The 17,203-nt window shown below is 51.9% G+C and overlaps 2 protein-coding genes across 2 annotated transcripts in view; one reads left to right on the top strand and one right to left on the bottom strand.

Moving 5' to 3' along the window:
* ZNF598 (zinc finger protein 598) overlaps window positions 1-12,967 on the top strand; it is a 14,374-nt gene extending 1,407 nt beyond the window's left edge. Inside the window, exons 2-12 of the mRNA XM_031061070.1 lie at window positions 1,004-1,116; window positions 2,310-2,439; window positions 3,697-3,908; window positions 5,136-5,353; window positions 6,047-6,164; window positions 7,174-7,358; window positions 7,687-7,759; window positions 8,133-8,878; window positions 9,848-9,983; window positions 10,746-10,890; window positions 11,001-12,967. Coding sequence (XP_030916930.1) covers window positions 1,004-1,116; window positions 2,310-2,439; window positions 3,697-3,908; window positions 5,136-5,353; window positions 6,047-6,164; window positions 7,174-7,358; window positions 7,687-7,759; window positions 8,133-8,878; window positions 9,848-9,983; window positions 10,746-10,890; window positions 11,001-11,348 — 2,424 coding nt within the window. The 3' untranslated portion in view covers window positions 11,349-12,967. The remainder of the gene's footprint in view (window positions 1-1,003; window positions 1,117-2,309; window positions 2,440-3,696; window positions 3,909-5,135; window positions 5,354-6,046; window positions 6,165-7,173; window positions 7,359-7,686; window positions 7,760-8,132; window positions 8,879-9,847; window positions 9,984-10,745; window positions 10,891-11,000) is intronic.
* Window positions 12,968-15,662: 2,695 nt separating this feature from the next.
* SYNGR3 (synaptogyrin 3) overlaps window positions 15,663-17,203 on the bottom strand; it is a 10,085-nt gene continuing 8,544 nt past the window's right edge. The window contains exon 4 of the mRNA XM_005426007.2: window positions 15,663-17,159. Within this exon, the coding sequence (XP_005426064.1) occupies window positions 16,950-17,159 (210 nt within the window). The 3' untranslated portion in view covers window positions 15,663-16,949. The remainder of the gene's footprint in view (window positions 17,160-17,203) is intronic.

The following is a 17,203-nucleotide window of genomic DNA, read 5'->3' as shown; positions in this document are numbered from 1 at the left end:
GTTATCGCCCTCTGCCCCGCTCGCAGGGGTGCCGCCGCCTGGGACAGTGGGAAACAAAACGTGAGGAAAATGGAGTTAGAGCGAATGTTTATGGTGTGAAGTCAGCAGGGCTCGCTCTGGCAGCAGAGAATGGAGCCTCTGCTCCCTGCTCCAGGAGGCTGCAGCTCTTAGGGGGGGATCATGGAATCGTAAAATCCTGGAGTGGTTTGGAATGCAAGGGACCCCAAAGCCCATCCAGTGCCAGTCCCTCCATGGCAGGGACACCTTCCACCATCCCAGGCTGCTCCAAGCCCTGTCCAGCCTGGCCTTGGGCACTGCCAGGGATCCAGGGGCAGCCACGACTTCTCTGGGAATTTACTTCTAGATTTCTTATGTGGCTTTTGCTGTAAGAACTGAAATTCCTTGCTGTATTTATGTCTCAGCCTTTCTGGGCTGGGGCTGGTGACTCCAGCTGTTCCCGCAGCAGTTCCCGGGCTGGCAGTGTGTGCTGGAGGTGGGAGCTGCAGTGCTCCGAGCTCAGGGGAGCAAGGAGATGCCCTGAGAGGGGTGTGTGGTACAGGTGATTCGGGAGGTGCTGTGTGTTTAGTTCCTCGCTTTCCTGGGAGTTAAGGAAACACGAAACAGTGGTTCCTTGCCAGCCTTAGACATTGAGTCACTTGGAAACTCCAGGTCCCCGTGAGATCCCCCAGGGGCCGGGGAGGAGCCGGGGGCAGGGCTCCTGCCAGGCATTGGTTGTGGAAAGGGTTGTGCTGCTGGACGATATTTACTCTGGGAGCAGCTGTGGGAGCAAAACAGACCAGGAGCGTGTCCTAATCCCGTTCAAACTCCAGAGGCCAGGCTGGGCCAGTCCCTGGCGGGTTGATAAGATGTCCCATGGCCCTGCTGGCAGCAGGGGACAGTGCCCGGGGGAGGTGACAGCTGAGGCTGGCATAAGGCTGCAGACGTGGGCAGCTCCCGGAGGTCGTGCCTGCCTGGAGTGCCCATCCCGGTGCTGTTCCCACAGGTGGTGTTCGGGAGGAAGCTGCCATCCTTCTCCTCCATTGCCCTGCAGCAGCTGCAGCATGAGAAGAAATACGACATTTATTTCATGGATGCCGAGGTGTACGCGCTGTACAGGTGAATGTCCCCGGAATGTCCCCAGCACGTGGTGGCACACGGGACGTGGCAGGAAGTGCTGTGCGGGAGGGCGGGGTGCCCTGCTCTCCTGGCATTTGGGCAGCTCTGAGTCACCTGTGCAGGTGTGTTTGGCGAGGTGACAGCTGGAGCAGGGCACTGAGCGCTCAGCAGCTCCCGAGGCTGCAGCGTTGGATTCGCCAGCACAACGCACAAGCTTTGCTCTCTCAACAAAAGTCACTTTTGGCATCTTTAACAGCAGCAAAATTGCTGAAAACCTTCCCATTCCTTGTGTGGCTGCTGTGGAAATTGATAAAGACTTAATTACTGTTGTAATTGTAATTACTGCTGTGCTGAATAAGGACTAACCAAACCAAGGTGTGCCGAGTATTGCATGAAGAGTAACAATGTCTTCACACAAAGATCTTAATTCTGAATGGGAGGGAAAAAAGATGAAGTGAAAAAACCAGTGCAGAATAAAAATGTGGCATTAGCATTGTGTTCTACAAATATTTTTCATAACAGTCTTAATTGGGAGGATTTTAGATAATGGAAAGAGGAGTGGAAATTATGCATACTGGCAGTGGAACCTTTTCCTTGGAGAATTGGGCATTATTTTCACCCTGATTTGGGCTGAGAATGTAACTTTGGGACATTTACAGTTTTGGCTTGGTATTTGTGGGAATGAGGGAGTAGGAGTTCTCCCAGTGAGACCAGTGCTCAGCTCTTCCTGGGAGCCATTGTGTGGTGGGATTTTGGGGTGGGGTTTTTCCTTCCTTTCCTAATACAATTCTTTAAATTCAGTTTATCTCTCCCCACTGTATTCCTCAGTTTCTGACAGTGGGAAGTGTAATGGAGTGGGATGTGAATGTTGCAGGAATCTCCAGGAGGAGAAGGGTTTCAGTTTACTCAGTTTTGCAGTGAGTTCCTGCTGTGCTTCCTGCTCTGTGGCTGCTCAGCTCTGCTCCAGCAGCTGGAACCTCGGTGTAGTTTGGTTCCATCCCATTCCTGCCATCCAGCAGAATTCTTGCAATAAGCAATTCTTGCAATAAGCAGGTCACAACCCTCCCTGCAGATTGCAGGGGCAGCCTTAAAGCTGGAGCCTCTGCCAGGGATGGAACATTTGTGTTGTGCTAAAGGTGTGGGGGTGCTGAGAGGGAGTTGGGTCATTTTTGGGAATCTCTCTCATCCCTCAGGAAGCTGCTGCAGCACGAATGCCCCTTGTGCCCGGATGCAAAGCCCTTCAACACCTTTGCAGATCTGGAGCAGCACATGAGGAAGCAGCACGAGCTCTTCTGCTGCAAACTCTGTGTTAAACACCTAAAGGTGAGCTGGGCCTCTGCTTGGATGTGTGGGAAGGAGGGAGTTTCCCTCCATGACCTCCAGGAGTTCCTGGGAAGATGGGAAGGCAGAACAGCAAGGATTTATTTCAGTTCCCTCTTCCTGCAGTGAGGCCAGTTGCTTTATTTTAAGCCTTTCTCCTTCCATAAACTGATTAATGAAGAGGGCCTGGAGGTTCTCCAGGTTTAAATTAAACCCCATGGTGGTGGTGCCACAGTTGGTTTGTGCCAGGTGAACTGGAGTTTGCTGCCAAAAGGGATGGCAGGAGTGAGCAGGTTGACCTAAATGAACCCTAATAAGTTTGGGAACTGAGCTGAGTCTTTCCTGTGGTCTTGGAATTCCTGGAGCTGATTGAAGGGAAGTGGGAAAGGAGGGCAGGACCTGCTTTGGTTTCTGGTGTCCTTTGAGCTCTGGTGAGGTGCTTCATGCCCAGGGTTCCCTCAGCACTGAGGGAACTTGTTTGCTATTTTCTCTCACAAACAATATTAAAACTGTTGCTTTTTAATTTCAGAATACTGTAGAAATTTTTATTTCAAAGAAAAAAGTCCCATCTTACTCATACCCACTGAAAAGAAACTTCTAAACTTGTGGAAGCTTCAGTCCATCAGCCTTGGCAAAGCCAAATAAACCTTTTCCCAGAGCAATTTCCCAGTTCTTATCTAAGCCAGAAATAAAGGATATTCTGTTCTCAAGGCTGGGTTGATCTTTTTGGTATCTCCAGATCCCATCCTACTAAAACAGCTCACAAGGTAGTGGGGACAGAGGGCTGGCTTGTGATACAGGAGTTGTTCACTGAAGTGAATCCTCTGTGTGCAGCTATTTGGTGTGAGAGGGAAATAAAACTGCTCCCTTGGGGTTTCTAAATTTGAGAATGCAAAATACTATTTGTTGATAAATACCCAGTTAGGCTTTTTCCACTCCAGAGATTATAATTTAAACTCATTACAGCATAGAAAGATTCCAAAGGGAAAAAAGTGAATTAAATTCATTCCCAGTGTTCAGATAAATGCAAGATAGATTTCATTTGAATCCATCAATTGAATTTTACTTCCTGTCCACCAAAAATTTTAGGTGTTGGTGGTCAAACTGCATCTTTTTGAAGCAAATCTTCCACCCCTACAGATGGAGAAGTTGGGCACAGCCTGGCTTGTTCTGTTTGGTTCTGTGTCCATAGGAAACAGTGCAAATCTATGAATGCAAATCTATGAATACCAATGTATTAACACAATCCCTGCCCTCCAGATCTTCACCTACGAGAGGAAATGGTACTCCAGGAAGGACCTGGCCCGGCACCGGATCCACGGGGACCCTGATGACACCTCCCACCGGGGCCACCCCCTCTGCAAGTTCTGCGACGAGCGCTACCTGGACAACGACGAGCTGCTCAAGCACCTGCGCAGGGACCACTACTTCTGCCACTTCTGTGACTCTGAGGGGGCTCAGGAGTACTACAGGCAAGCAAACATTGCTTATATGAGTTCTTTTTCCAGCTTAAATTTCCTTTTCCTAGCTTAGATTTTGAAGTAAAATTCCTTGGGTGTGCTTTCAATTTAAGGGGTAAGTAGTGTTTGAAAGCAGAGTGGAGGAGTGGCAGCAGGTTAGGTGCAATTCTGTAAATAAATAGCCAAAATATTCACTTTGAGTCTAGCTCATGCTTTAAAGTCTTCTTCATTAAATAAAGTTAATTTTGCAGCCTGACAGCAACTGTCTGGTGTGTTACCCCTAATGGGGGACAGGACAAAAAAAAGCGTTCTTAACTTGCATCAGGGGAGGTTTAGATTGGATATATTGGGGAAAATTCCTTCATAGAAAGGGTCGTCAGGTACTGGAAGAGGTTAGCCAGGGAAATGGAGAGTCACTGTCCCTGGAAATGTTTAAAACCGTGTGGATGTGGTGCCTGGGAAAATGACTTAGTGGTCAACATGGTGGTGGTAGCAGCTGATGGTCTTAAAGGCCTTTTCCAACCTTAATTCTGTGATTCCTTGATCCTGCTGCTCCAAGGTTTGTGTGCAAGGGGAACAAAGGTGACTTTTTTGTTGTGTGCACAGCTGGATGTGCTGAGCATCTGTGGGTTTGGTTTAACACCTCTGTACTGCACTGGCTGTACAGAAACAGGGTCAGCTGGAAAACATCCCTGGGATAAGGACAAACCAACCACCAGGGCTTGTCCTCACTCTCCTTTATGCCTTGAGAGGCTGCCTGGAACAGAGGCTGGGCAGAGCTAAAGGAATAAAGCAGGGATTTATTAAAGGCCTCAAAGGATTCACCTTGGGCAGTACAAGCCTCTGGCTGTGGCTATACCCAAGATGGACAATGGGTCAGGAGTTTTCACCCTTTGATAAGTTTTGGTCCATTTCCATATTGGGGTTCATTGTCCAATTCCAGCTCAGGTGATGCAGTCCCACCCTCCCAGACTGCTCTCCTCCATTCCCTGTTGTTTGCACTTTTTGGGGCTGGAGCTGCAGCGGTGTCCTTGGTTCTGGGGCTGGAAAAGGATTGTTCTGTGTGCCTGAGCTGTGAGGAGAACTGCTGACACTTTCTGTGGACTTCAGAGTTCTGTACCAATGCAGGGAATTCCCAAGAATCAGGGAAGTGGGAGAGCTCAAACTGAAGGCATGACCCTTGTGTGAGTGTCTGTGTCAGAGAGTGGGAAGGCTCAGCTCCGCGCTTTCCCTCCGCAGTGACTATGAATACCTGCGGGAGCACTTCAGGGAGAAGCACTTCCTGTGCGAGGAGGGCCGCTGCAGCTCGGAGCAGTTCACGCACGCCTTCCGCACTGAGATCGACTACAAGGCCCACAAGAGCGCCTGCCACAGCAAGAGCCGCGCCGAGGCGCGCCAGAACCGCCACATCGACCTGCAGTTCACCTACACGCCCCGGCACCCGCGCAGGACCGACGGTCAGCCTGGGGCTGCGGGGCAGGGACGGGCACCCCGCCGGGGTGGGCAGGCACCACCACCACTGCTCTGGCCCTGGAAGCGCCCTGGGCAGGGCTTGGAGCAGCCTGACCTGGTGGAAGGGGTCCTTGTTCTGGAGCAAGGTGTTCTTTAAGGTCCCCCCACCACCCAAACCAATCTATGGGTCTTATTCTCTAAGAACGCCTGGTGAATATTTCATAGGCGTGAAGATTCTTCCCAAAGAGGGTAGACAAGCCCTGGAGCAGTACCAAGAACTTGCAGAGTTTGAGAAGGCCTCTCCAGCCTGAGAGCTTGCAGAATTTGAGAAGGCCTCACCAATCTGAGAGGTTGCAGAGTTTAAGAAGGCCTCACCAACCTGAGAGGTTGCAGAGGTTGAGGATAACCAGAACTTGCCCAGACAAAGCCCTCTGATGTAGTTTTAGAGCTGGCCTTGCTTTGAGTAAAGGGCTGGAGCAGGTGATATCCAGACATCCCTTCCTGCTTGAATTGTAGCATTTTTTCCCTGTGTGTGGGTTTAATGAGGACAGGTAATTTTAGGAGAACTGCTGACTTGGTCATCAGAAAGAAATGAAGATAATTTATTTGTACCAGTATGTTTTTGCATTTTTCAGGCACAGTGTGATGCCCACACTAGAGAAACAACTGAGAGTGATCATCCTTCCCCTCTGTTTTAGGTGTTGTAGGTGGAGATGACTACGAGGAGGTTGACAGGTTCAACAGGCAAGGGAGGGCAAGCAGGTTGAGCAGCCGAGGGAGCCAGCAGAACAGGAGAGGCAGCTGGAGGTACAAGAGGTGAGTGGCACGACCTTGTGTGGAGTTTTACCCCAAATTAGTCTTGGCCTTTACCTGCCAATTCACAATATGTTGGTGGATTAGGAGGAAGGAAGTGATACAAAATTTGGAAGCCTCCATGGTGAATCCTTAGCTGACAACTTCCAGTCCAAGCCTGTGTCCTGGCTACATGCTTGGTCATCATGGAATTATTTGTGTGAGGTTTCAGCTCAGGAAGCAAACAATGCAACCCTCAACTTTTGGGTCAAATAAACTCAGAACCCTGGATTAATTCCAGCAACTGTTTTTATGCAAACTTCTCTAAATAGGATTTTTTGAAGTAGGTGACAAGTCTGTGCAGGTTTAATGGAGTTTTGGTCTGGGTAGTCATGAAATTCCTGTTCTAAGGACCATGCTTTTCATTGGACTAACAGATCTCTGTGTGGCCAGACTGAGTGCTTTGGAAAAAGAAGAGGGTTAAGTATTGAAATGAAACTTTGCATTTCTATGTCTCTTCATCCACACCAGAACTGAGTGCTTTTTACATCCTGCACATCTTATTTTCTTCTGGCTGGACGGGCAGCTGGTTCATTACTGGTGATTCCACGGGGGAAAAAAGTCCATCCCAAAGCACTCCTCTGTTGGTGTCACATGTGGATTGTGCATGTGTTGAGAGTTCATGCCCAGCCATGCCTCAAAGAGTTCCTGTGGCCTCCAAGAATAATTCCATACATTTGGAAATGAACAAGAGAGACAGGTGCCCCCTGCATCCCTGGCACTGTCTCACCCAGTTCACCCTGGTTTCTTCTGGCCTGGATTGTTATTCCCACACATGGAACTTGGAAATCCAGGGAGGAAATGTTGCCTGGCTGGGATGGATTGGAGTGGTGGGGCTGGTTTGGGTTTCTCAGCAGGTGGCAGCACGAGATCAGGGATGTCACTGGAGCTGGAACCACAGAGATGACACTGCAGCGAGGCAGTGCTCTGTGATCCTTGCTGTTTGACCAAGGGAGTCTGCCCTGTCCTGCAGGGAAGAAGAAGACAGGGATGTTGCAGCAGCAGTCAGGGCATCTGTGGCAGCCAAACGGCAGGAAGAGAAGAAAAGGGTGGAGGACAAAGAGGAAGGCAGCAGCAGCAGGGGGAGAAAGGAGGATTTGAGGGATCCCGACGTGCTCGGCTCCAAACGTGTGCCAAAGTCTTCAAACGATGTCACAGGTGAGTGTTGGACAGGTCCTGCACAGCTGCAGGGCATCTCAATGTCTGGAAGGTTCCCTCAGAAAGTTCTGTCTTACCCATGTTTTACTCATTTAAAGTATCATGAATTTCCTGAATGCCACAACATAATGGGCAACACAGTTAATTGAAGGAAATAGTGATGCATGGATTTAAATTGTTCTTCTGGAATGTCAGTTAATGACATCATCAGCTGCTGAAAATAGGCCTTGGTAGTGCTGCAGTCATGGCCATTGATAGCCCCTGCTCTGGAATGAATGAGTTTGGGTTGAAAATAATGTCTTTGCTCTTTCTGTCCCTGTTCCAAAAGAAGCAGCTGCTAACGGAGTGCTCAGCCAGGAGGACTTTCCAGCAATCGGCTCTGCAGCAGGACCTCTCCAAGGGTGAGTCTGCAGGGCTGCAGCAGGGACAAAGCACGTTTAGAAGCTGATTGATGTGTTCTGCATTTCTGGGGAAAATAATTTTCCAGATCATTTGATCCCTCCAAGGTTTCCCCTGCCCATTGTCCCCTCCTGCCTGGAGGTGTTTCTGTGCCGCTCACCAGCATGAGCAGCATCAGCTCCTGGCTTGATCTTAGAATCATGGAATAGAATCATGGAATATCCTCATCTGGAAGGGGCCCATGAGGATCATCTGGTCCAACTCCTGTTGTGTCACTCTAAGTGACAGTCTGAGGAGGAGTGGAGAGCTGTGGGTTTGTGCTGTCCCTTGGGGTTCTGCTGCCTCAGTAACTCCAGTCCTCTCCCTTCCCCACAGCTCTGCCCAGCCAGCACTGGTTAAGCTTAAAGATGAGGATTTCCCAAGCTTGTCCTCCTCTGCAGCTCCCACCATCTCATCAGGGATGTCTCTGATGTACACAGCCACTGCCAGGAAAGCAGCCTTCCAGGAGGAGGATTTCCCAGCCCTGGTGTCCAAAGTGAAGCCCACCAATAGGACAGTAACTCACATCACATCTGCATGGAACAATGGTTCCAGTAAAAACGTAGTCAAAGCCATGTGCAGCCCCTGTGTCAACCAGCCAGCCAAAAAACCATCCTTGAACACCTCCAAAGGAAATAAGAAGAGCAATAAACTCTGTGAATCAGACGACGAGGACGGCAGCGGTGGCCTGACCACCCAGGAGATCCGCAGCACCCCGACCATGTTCGACGTCTCGTCCTTGCTGGCAGCTTCTACCTCACAAACTTTTACAAAAGTGGGCAAGAAAAAGAAGATGGGGGTTGAGAAGCAGAGCCCCTTGTCCCCACGCCCACCCCAGGAGCCACCATTGCCCAGGCCAGGCCCAGAGAAGCCCCCGGAGGCAGAGCAGCCCTGCAGGGCCTTCCCTGCTGCTCACGGCCCCCTCGTCAACGGGCACACGGAGAAACCATCAGCTGCTTGTGCTGCACCCAAAGAGCCCCCCGGCCTTAAAAAGCCCCCAGTGACTAACAAATGCCCTTTACCTCAGGAAGACTTCCCAGCTCTTGGGAGCTCAGGATCAGCCAGGATGCCCCCACCACCAGGTGAGCAGGGAATAAGCTCAGAGTTGTGGAATGGTTTGGGTGGGAGGGATCTTAACGATCATCTCATTCCACTCCCTGCCATGAGCAGGGGCACTTTCCACTAGACCAGGTTGCTTCAGGCTGGCCTTGGACACTTCCAGGGATGGGGAAGCACTGCTGAGCATGGCCAGCTTTGCTTGGGGAGAGCCCAGAGAACACATGGATGTGTTGTGTTAACTCCTTCTGGCTCTCGTGTGGTTCTGCCACCAGCTACCAGGTAGAGGCAGCCTGGGTGTCACAGGGGGGCTGGAATGTCCTCTGGGACTCACCTCTGCCCCACAGCTGGAGGTGTTTGCTCGCTGGGGGTGGCTCATGGATGTAGAGCTGGTTTTTCCCTGTCCCCAGGGCTGACACATCCGTGTGTTGTGCTCCAAGATCTGCCTTGGAAGCCGCTGCAGGCAAAGGGAATCTGGCTGTGTCCTGTCCCTGCTGGCACTTGTCACTTCACTTCTTCCTGTGCTGGCAGAGGTTTCCTGCCGTGCTGTTAGCCATGGCCTTGTGAAGGCAGGCAGACAGGAACAAACGTGACCTGGAGTGGTGTTCATGGCAGTGGGATCTCATCGGGAGGCGCCGGCACCGCTGTTTGTGCAGCTCCTGCTGGGAGAGGCCAGGCTGGGCCCGCTGCCTCCTCCCGTGGTTTGTGTTCACTTTAATAATGCAAAAGTGTTTTTCATTGTGACTTGGAGTGGGCTTTCAAAATTATTTTCCATTGAGAAAGTAAATGAATAATTAAAGCACTTTCTCTGTAGAGGAACATCAGCCACTCTCAAGTGCTTCTTGAAGATTTTTTTTTAGGTTTTCTCCAGTATAGAGTGGTGTCTGCACTGCAAGCTCTTCTTGGTGCTTCTGCAGAGTGTGTCAGGGACTGGTGTGGGTTTTAGGCAGGGGTCAGTGGGTGCTCTAATTCCTGTCTCTCCCTGCTTCCCTCAGGCTTTAACTCCGTGGTGCTGTTGAAGAACCCTCCTCCGCCTCCGGGCCTGTCGGTGCCTGTCAGCAAACCCCCCCCGGGCTTCGCTGTCATCCCATCCTCCACCATCTCTGAACCCGTCACTACAGCTCTGAAAGAGTGAGTCAGGGGCCTGCCAGGGGCTGTGGGACACCTCACACCTCCCTGGTGTCACAGGGGCTGCAGACAGCACACAGGGGGTGACTCCAAGGGGCCAGCCAGGGAAGGTTCCCGTTGGGAAGTCCCAGGGTGCTGTGGGTTGGATTCAGGAGAATTGCATAAAACGGCCCTGTGTGGTTACAAGTCTGAGGAACTGCAAACCTGTGCAATGTTTTGGCTGCTCAGACTTTGATCTATCCTAGATTTATTTGGGAATCTGCAGTTCCAACATATTCCTGTACTTCCCATCAATTCTGTGGGAGTCCCAGCAGCAAGGTGCTGAGGCTTGTTCTCCTTGGTGACCTTCACTGCTCTGGCCTTTCCAGGAGCTGCTCTCTGGTTCCTTCTGGGACAGAAAGAGGAGTTTTTGGGAAAAGGGGAGGGAAAACTTTGTGTCAGTTTCATACAGAACCTGCATTATCTGTTGGTTTATTCACAGTGAGGTCTTTGCTCGGGTCTTTCGAGTGCACTCAGCTCATACAGCTGCTTGTCAGGGCCACATTAATCTTGGATTTTAAACATTCTGTTTGTGTAAAGCTGGAATCTGATATGGAAATCCCATATTTTATTATCCTGACAAGACAGCTGTGTGCTGCTTTTGTGTAGCTGGGTTGAGGAAGGATGTGCAGCTGTAAACCAGAACAGCCTTGTGATTTATGTCCCAGGACATCTTTGTGTGACACAAACCAGTGTCAGGGTCACTTCTGGTCTTTTCCAACACAGGCCAAAATCCTGTCACGGATCATACTTGATACCTGAGAACTTCCAGCAGAGGAACATCCAGCTCATACAATCCATTAAGGAATTTCTTCAGAGCGACGAGTCCAAGTTCAATAAATTTAAAACTCATTCTGGGCAGTTCAGGCAGGTGAGTGGCTTCCCAAAGCCTCCTTTTCTGGGAGGCCTGAATTCCAGTGGGATTTTTAATAGATAAATATTCATTTTCCTCTGATTCTTTCCCTTCCTTGTCCCCTGCAGGGGCTGATCTCTGCAGCTCAGTATTACAAAAGCTGCCGGGAACTGCTGGGGGAAAACTTCAAGAAGATTTTCAAGGAGTTGTTGGTGTTGCTGCCAGACACAGCCAAGCAGCAGGAACTGCTCTCTGCCCACAACGACTTCCGGATCAAGGAGAAGCAAAGCTCCAACAAACCCAAAAAGAACAAAAAGAACGTTTGGCAGACGGACTCCCCCGCCGACCTCGACTGCTACATCTGCCCCACGTGCAGGCAGGTGCTGACCCAGCAGGACGTGGTGACCCACAAAGCTTTGCATCTCGAGGATGAGGAGTTCCCCTCGCTGCAGGCAATCAGCAGGATCATCAGTTAGCTCTCCCCAGGGCCGCCACCCGGGCCCTGGCTGTGGCTGTGCACTTTGGAACGAGGTTTGGCAGTAGCTGGGGGCTGGTGCCCTTGAGGCAGAGAGGAGCAGGTGATTTGGGAAGCCCTCCTGGGCAAAGGGATCAGGGGAATGTGCCAGAGCTCATCCCCACCCGCTGTCTGAGCTCCCAAATCTGGGCTGGGTTAGGCTGAGCTGCAGGGGGGACAGGCAGGGCTCCTTCCTCCTGGAACATGCAATAGCTGGGAATCCTTTTGGATCTGCAGAATGACAGGGGACTCAGTGGGGGAATAAGCTTCTGGTTTGGGGGTTTCTTTCTGGTTTGGGGGTGGGGGAAGTTTATGGATCGCTGAAATGAATGGAGGTGGCCTCCCTTATAACATTCTGATTTTTTTTTTGTGCTATTTCAGTGAAGATCACACTAGTCAGGGGTAAAAGGTGCAAGAGAGTGCTGCTCCCTGGGGTGTGTGACCAGGAGAGCTGCACACACTGGGCTGCAGAGTTTCCCTTTCTGCAGAGTCAGTTCTGCTGCTTGAAGAATTGGGCCGATCTGTGCAAGATTTGAAGTTGCCTCTGACTTTTTCTGTAAAGTTCTTTCAAGAAGCTGATTTTGTAGCCCTGCATGTACAGTAACAGCATTAAGGCTTTACTCTTCGTAAAGCACACGGGAATTTTATTTAATGACTGCCATGTTTCTAATTTCTTGGATGTATTACTGGTGGGAGCTCCCAACAGCATCCTGGGACATTAAATGCTGCTGATTACTGACCATGTTTTCTGCAGTGCCTTTAAGTGCATTTATCTGTTTACAGTAGTCTGACACCTGCACCTCCCTCGGTACCGCCGGGCTGGCTTTGCTCCTGTTCCTTGGCACCCCCAAATTCCACCCCAGAGGAAGAGGGGGATCTCTTCCTCCTCGGAAGTGACTCCTCCAGCAGCAGCTCTGAGCTGATGGAGTGCCAGGAGTCCCCCCTGGCTGTAGTTCAGTGTCTGATTCTCTCCCATCTCCAGGTTTAGTTATTTCTAACGTGTAGGAACAAAGCTGACATTAATTTATGTGATTTGTAGCGATGAAACACAGCTTTTCTAGCATCATCATTTCTATGGAATCGAGCTCAGAGTATTGCCCAAGAGCTACTCCTGCCTACAGCCACCCTTCCTTGCCTTACATGTGTTATTTTTGCTTGCTCTCAGGCTGCAAAGTGCTTTGGATTTCTTTTCTTGAATATTTAAGACTGTTCTGACCACCTGTGCACGTTGGGTTTGGCCCAGAAGGGGCTGGGGAAGGTGATTTGGGTGCACAAGCCCCTGGCAGTCCCTGTTCCTGTCTCAGGATCCTGGAGCTGATCCTGGCCCCTGAGGGGGCTGGGTGCTGCCACCACTTCCAGTCAGCAACTGTCCCCATTTGGTTGGTAAAGTTCAGGGAGTGAAATGTCTTCCCTGCAGGAGCATCTTGTCTTCCCTTGGGTTTCAGTTCCTTCTCCATCAGCAGCTCTGAGTTCCCTGGGAGGTGCTGCTGGGAGTTCCCTCGAGCTGCTGCATCACTGGGGCCTGATGTTGCAGTTTCCTTGTTCCTTGTGCTCACCTGATTCAATAAAGTTACTACCAAATCTTTTTTTTTTCTATTCATTTTTAGCTCTTTATTGAAAATAAGTTGCAGTTGGTTACACAGACACCCAAAATACAGAATCACAGATTGTTCTCTCAAAAGATATTTTTATATATATAATATATACAAAATTGTAAACATTTTAAACTTATTTCCATACACAGTCCACTTTATACTACACTGCACAGAGGTTAGTGACAACTGCAACTCCTGGAAGCGTCTGCTCGGACAGAGGTATTGGCAAAGAAACTGAACTCCCCAGCCCTCAGGTGGGAGCTGTTGGAGATTAAAACTCTGAAAGGAGCTGAGGTTTGAATGTGTATTGCAACAAAATCCAGGCAGCTGAACTGGGGCTTCAAGTTGAGGCAGTGAGGGCTGAGCCTCACTGGGGGGAGAGGGGCTTGTGACACACACAGGGACAAAATGGAACTGAGAACGGGACCAGGGGGGACCAGAGCCACCTGCTTGGGGCCAGCACGGGCTGGGAGGGGTCTGAAACACACAGCAGTGTTTATTGAGAGAAATTCCCACTGCATGGAACAATGATGGCAATTCCCAAGGAACAGAGGGCAGAGCCAGGAGGCAGCGCTGTGCCTGGGGCTGGCACAGGGAGGGGAGTACAGGACAGCCCTGGGAGGGACTGGCGGGCAGAGAACAGCACTGCTGGGGGGTCACTGGTTGTTGTGGATGAACTGCTGGGAATCTCATCCCAGTGTCCAGCCACAAGAGCAGTGAGATCCCAAATGCTGCCCTGTAAAGGGAGGGGTTTGCTTCAGGCTCTGCTCCAGCCCCTGACACAGAGCAGGTAATGCAGGGGGAGGATGTTTTTTTACTGAAGCAAAGCTCCCACCTTTGCTAGGAACAGCTTGAAATGTTGGCAAGAATTCCAAATCTTTTAATATGCTTGAATTGCACAGTGCATGATGGGGTTACCTCAGTGCTGAGGAACAGCAGTGCTGTGACAGAGCCTCCTGGAGCAAGAGGATGGGTGGGGCAGAGTGCTGGAGTTCTGCTCTGTACACCCAAATTTAGAGCTAACACTGTGCAGAGGCTTTTGGGCTGGGCTGAGCACAGCTGAGCCCTCTGTGAGCTCGAGGTGCTGCTGACCTCTGGGGAGAACAGAGGGCTACAAACAGCTCGTGAGGATGGCAGAGCCCTGGCACGCTCAGGACAGTCCTGGCATGCTTTTGGGACAAATCTGGGACAGCCCTGGCACCCTCCTAGGATGTGGCCTGGGTGGTTACAAGGGGCTGAGTGCTGCTGTAGCACAGCTGGGAGAAAAAGAGCAGAAAAGAGGAAAATTGATGTTCCAAGTCCCTGAACCCCAGGGTTACTGCAGCCATGGCTCTGGTTCTCCACCTTGGGGTGTGTTTGGTGACAGTGCTCCCTGCACACCCTGATGGGCACACCCGGGGCTCTCACTGGGCACAGTGACACCTGACACTGTGGGGACAATGGGGGGACACTGTGGGGACAATGGGAGGGCTCCCCAAGGGTTTGGGGCAGAATTCCAGGCACGGGTGTCACCCCTGAGCCCAGGGGGCTGCACCCACACACCCCCAGACGGGCTGTGTGAGGCAGGCTGAGGTGGGCGAAGGCTCCCACCACAGCCAGGGAGTTTGGGGCAGTCCCATCCAGCCTGGTGACAGGGGCTGGGCACGGTCCATGGGACACCAGCCTGCTGCCATTCCCTGGACAAACACTCCAGCTGTGGCTCCTGCCCGTCCCAGTGCCACCCCAGCAGAGGTGCCACCCCTGCCCTGCCTGGCACGGGCACTGTGGGTGCAGAGGAGCAGGGCTCGCCTCCCTCCAGGTGCCTCTTGAGTGCTGAGGCTGACAGGTTATTTATTCCCAGCTCTGGTTTAATCAGGGAGCAGGTTATTTACTCCCAGCTCTGCTTTACTCCAGGAGCATCTCCTGTGCTGCCAGAAGCCCCCAGCCCTTCCTCCTGCTCCTGCCCAGCCCAGCAAGGAAAAGGAAACCCTGGGAAGCTGAAATGAGCTTTGGGAAGCACCAGGAGTGGTGCTGGTGTCTCCCTGTGTCCCTGCTGCTGCTCCAGAGGTCACAGCGTGGTGGGATGTGCGTGTGGGGGCAAAGAAAGGCAATGCAGGCCTGGGGGGGACATTCAGAGCGTGATATATTCAGCAGGGGGGGCACACGGGGCAGGACGTGTCCCGCAGGCAGACACGGCTTTAGCTCTTTACGGTTACACGGAAACTCTGCAACAGTTATATTATAGTTAGAAAAAATACACCGTACCCAACGAACATTGTCTCACGTACAATCAATTTAAACATTTAAATTGATTATAATTTTGCTAAAATATTAACACAAGTACTGTTTGTGCTGCTAAAGTTTCAGTGTTCCCTCTAAGGAAAATATTGCTACAGTTCTACCGTACCCTGTATTAAAATCCTTGGGGTTTTTCGTTTCTTTCCCAGCAAAACTCCACAAAACCACAAAGATCCCGGAATCCCTTGAGGCTGATGCTGCTCTGGGCTGGGTGTTCATGGTCAGGCACCTGTGAGGGGCTGGGCACAGCCAGGACCTGGCGCCAAGGCAAGCAACGCGCCACCGGCAGTGACCTGGGCATGACTGGCTGCTTAATTAGTGCATTTACCTGCTGCTCGTTAATTAGCGCTCTGATCTGCGGCAGGACGAGCTGTGGCGGTGGTGACCAGGCCCTGTGGCAGGGAGGGGACGGGACAGGGGGTGGCTATTGCTCCTCTCGAGGTCACAAGGCAGTGGTGGCTCTGCGGCAGGAGCAGGAGCCTCCAGGGATGGAGCTGCCAGCCCCGGGCTGGGAATTCAAGTTTCAGCCCTTGGTGACACAGCCTGGAGCAGCTGCCACACGGGCAGGGAGAGCTGGCAATGAAGGTTTGACACATTCCCTCCTTTCCTTTGCTCTTCGCAGCTGAACCCCCAGCCCGAGCCTCCCTCCTGGACGCTTTTCACTGACTCTGCCCACACCAAACACGGCTGTGAGCCCACACGGGATGGGCTCCAATGGCCTGTGCAGCCTTCCCAGCTCCCTGCCCGAGTCCCTCATTCCTGCAGGGTGACACACGTGTCCCCACCTGGGTTCTGCTGCAGCTGGCAGATGGTGGCTGCTCCCAGAATAAACATACAAGCCCAATATTGCTCCTAATGGCCTTGGATGTTGAATCTGAGCCCCTCACCTCGGTCCTCACCTCACCAGGGTGAGGATGTGTCAGCAGTGCCAACCAAAGATTCCTTAGGAATTTACACATTTCCCAATCCCCCACGAGGAAACAGAACCACAAAGCGCCACATTCCCGCTGATCACAGGCTGTTCCCAGTTAGCCACCAGCTCCTGCTGGTTTCCATTTCAAACAGCAACTTTTTAAATCCTCAACCAGAACCTGCTGAAGCGTAGAAGCCCTCTGGATACTGACCCCAACCCCGGCCTGCTGTGCCCCCCCCGTGCCTCTAAACCAAGCTTGGAAACACCTGTTTGGATATTTGCTTTGTACAGCAAGTATATACAAAGGAAAACAACACAGACACCGCTGATTTCCCCGTGAATTTGGCACTTTCCTGGAACCTGGGCTGGGAGCTCCACATTGGGAGCAGCCAGGGCCAGCTCTGCCCACTGCCCACCCAGCCTCGATGGATTCTGTGTTAGCTCTGGAAGAACGAGATAAGGATTCCTCAGCTGCTGTTGTCTAAGAGGAAAAGGCGCCCTGGGCTTTCCCAGCAGAGCTCGGAGGGGACATTTGGGACATTTCCTCCTCCTCCTCCTCCCCACGTGTAGGTGATGCGGTACCAACCTTCCTTCCTCCCGGCTTAGAGGGAACACTGCTTTTAGAAACCCTGGGACAGGTAAGACAAGAACCAATACCACTGTACAGAATTCACTGCACAACGAGCTAATAAAGGGACCCGGCACTGAGTGGCCACGGCGAGGGAACGGGGCTGGGGACAGCGGGGACGGGACCGCGGGGCGGCCCCGCCGCAGCCCCTCAGTACGCTGGCACTTGGTAACCTTTGGGGTTGGCCTCTAAGGTCTCGGTGAAGGGCGGGCTCTGGTAGGTCTCCGTGCTCTCCACGCCGCTGCCGCCCGGGTAGCCGGGGTAGGAGGCGCTGGGCTCGGTGCCGAACTGCTCGGTGGCGAACAGCGACATGTCCGTGCCCAGGCGGTACCGCTGCAGCGCCCGCAGCGCCAGCACCACCTGCGACAGCCAGGGACGGCGAGGGACAGAGAGGGACAGCGGGG

Source organism: Geospiza fortis, unplaced genomic scaffold, assembly GCF_000277835.1.
Source record: "Geospiza fortis unplaced genomic scaffold, GeoFor_1.0 scaffold213, whole genome shotgun sequence".
Taxonomy (NCBI): domain Eukaryota; kingdom Metazoa; phylum Chordata; class Aves; order Passeriformes; family Thraupidae; genus Geospiza; species Geospiza fortis.
This window is presented reverse-complemented; position numbering and strand designations above follow the sequence as displayed.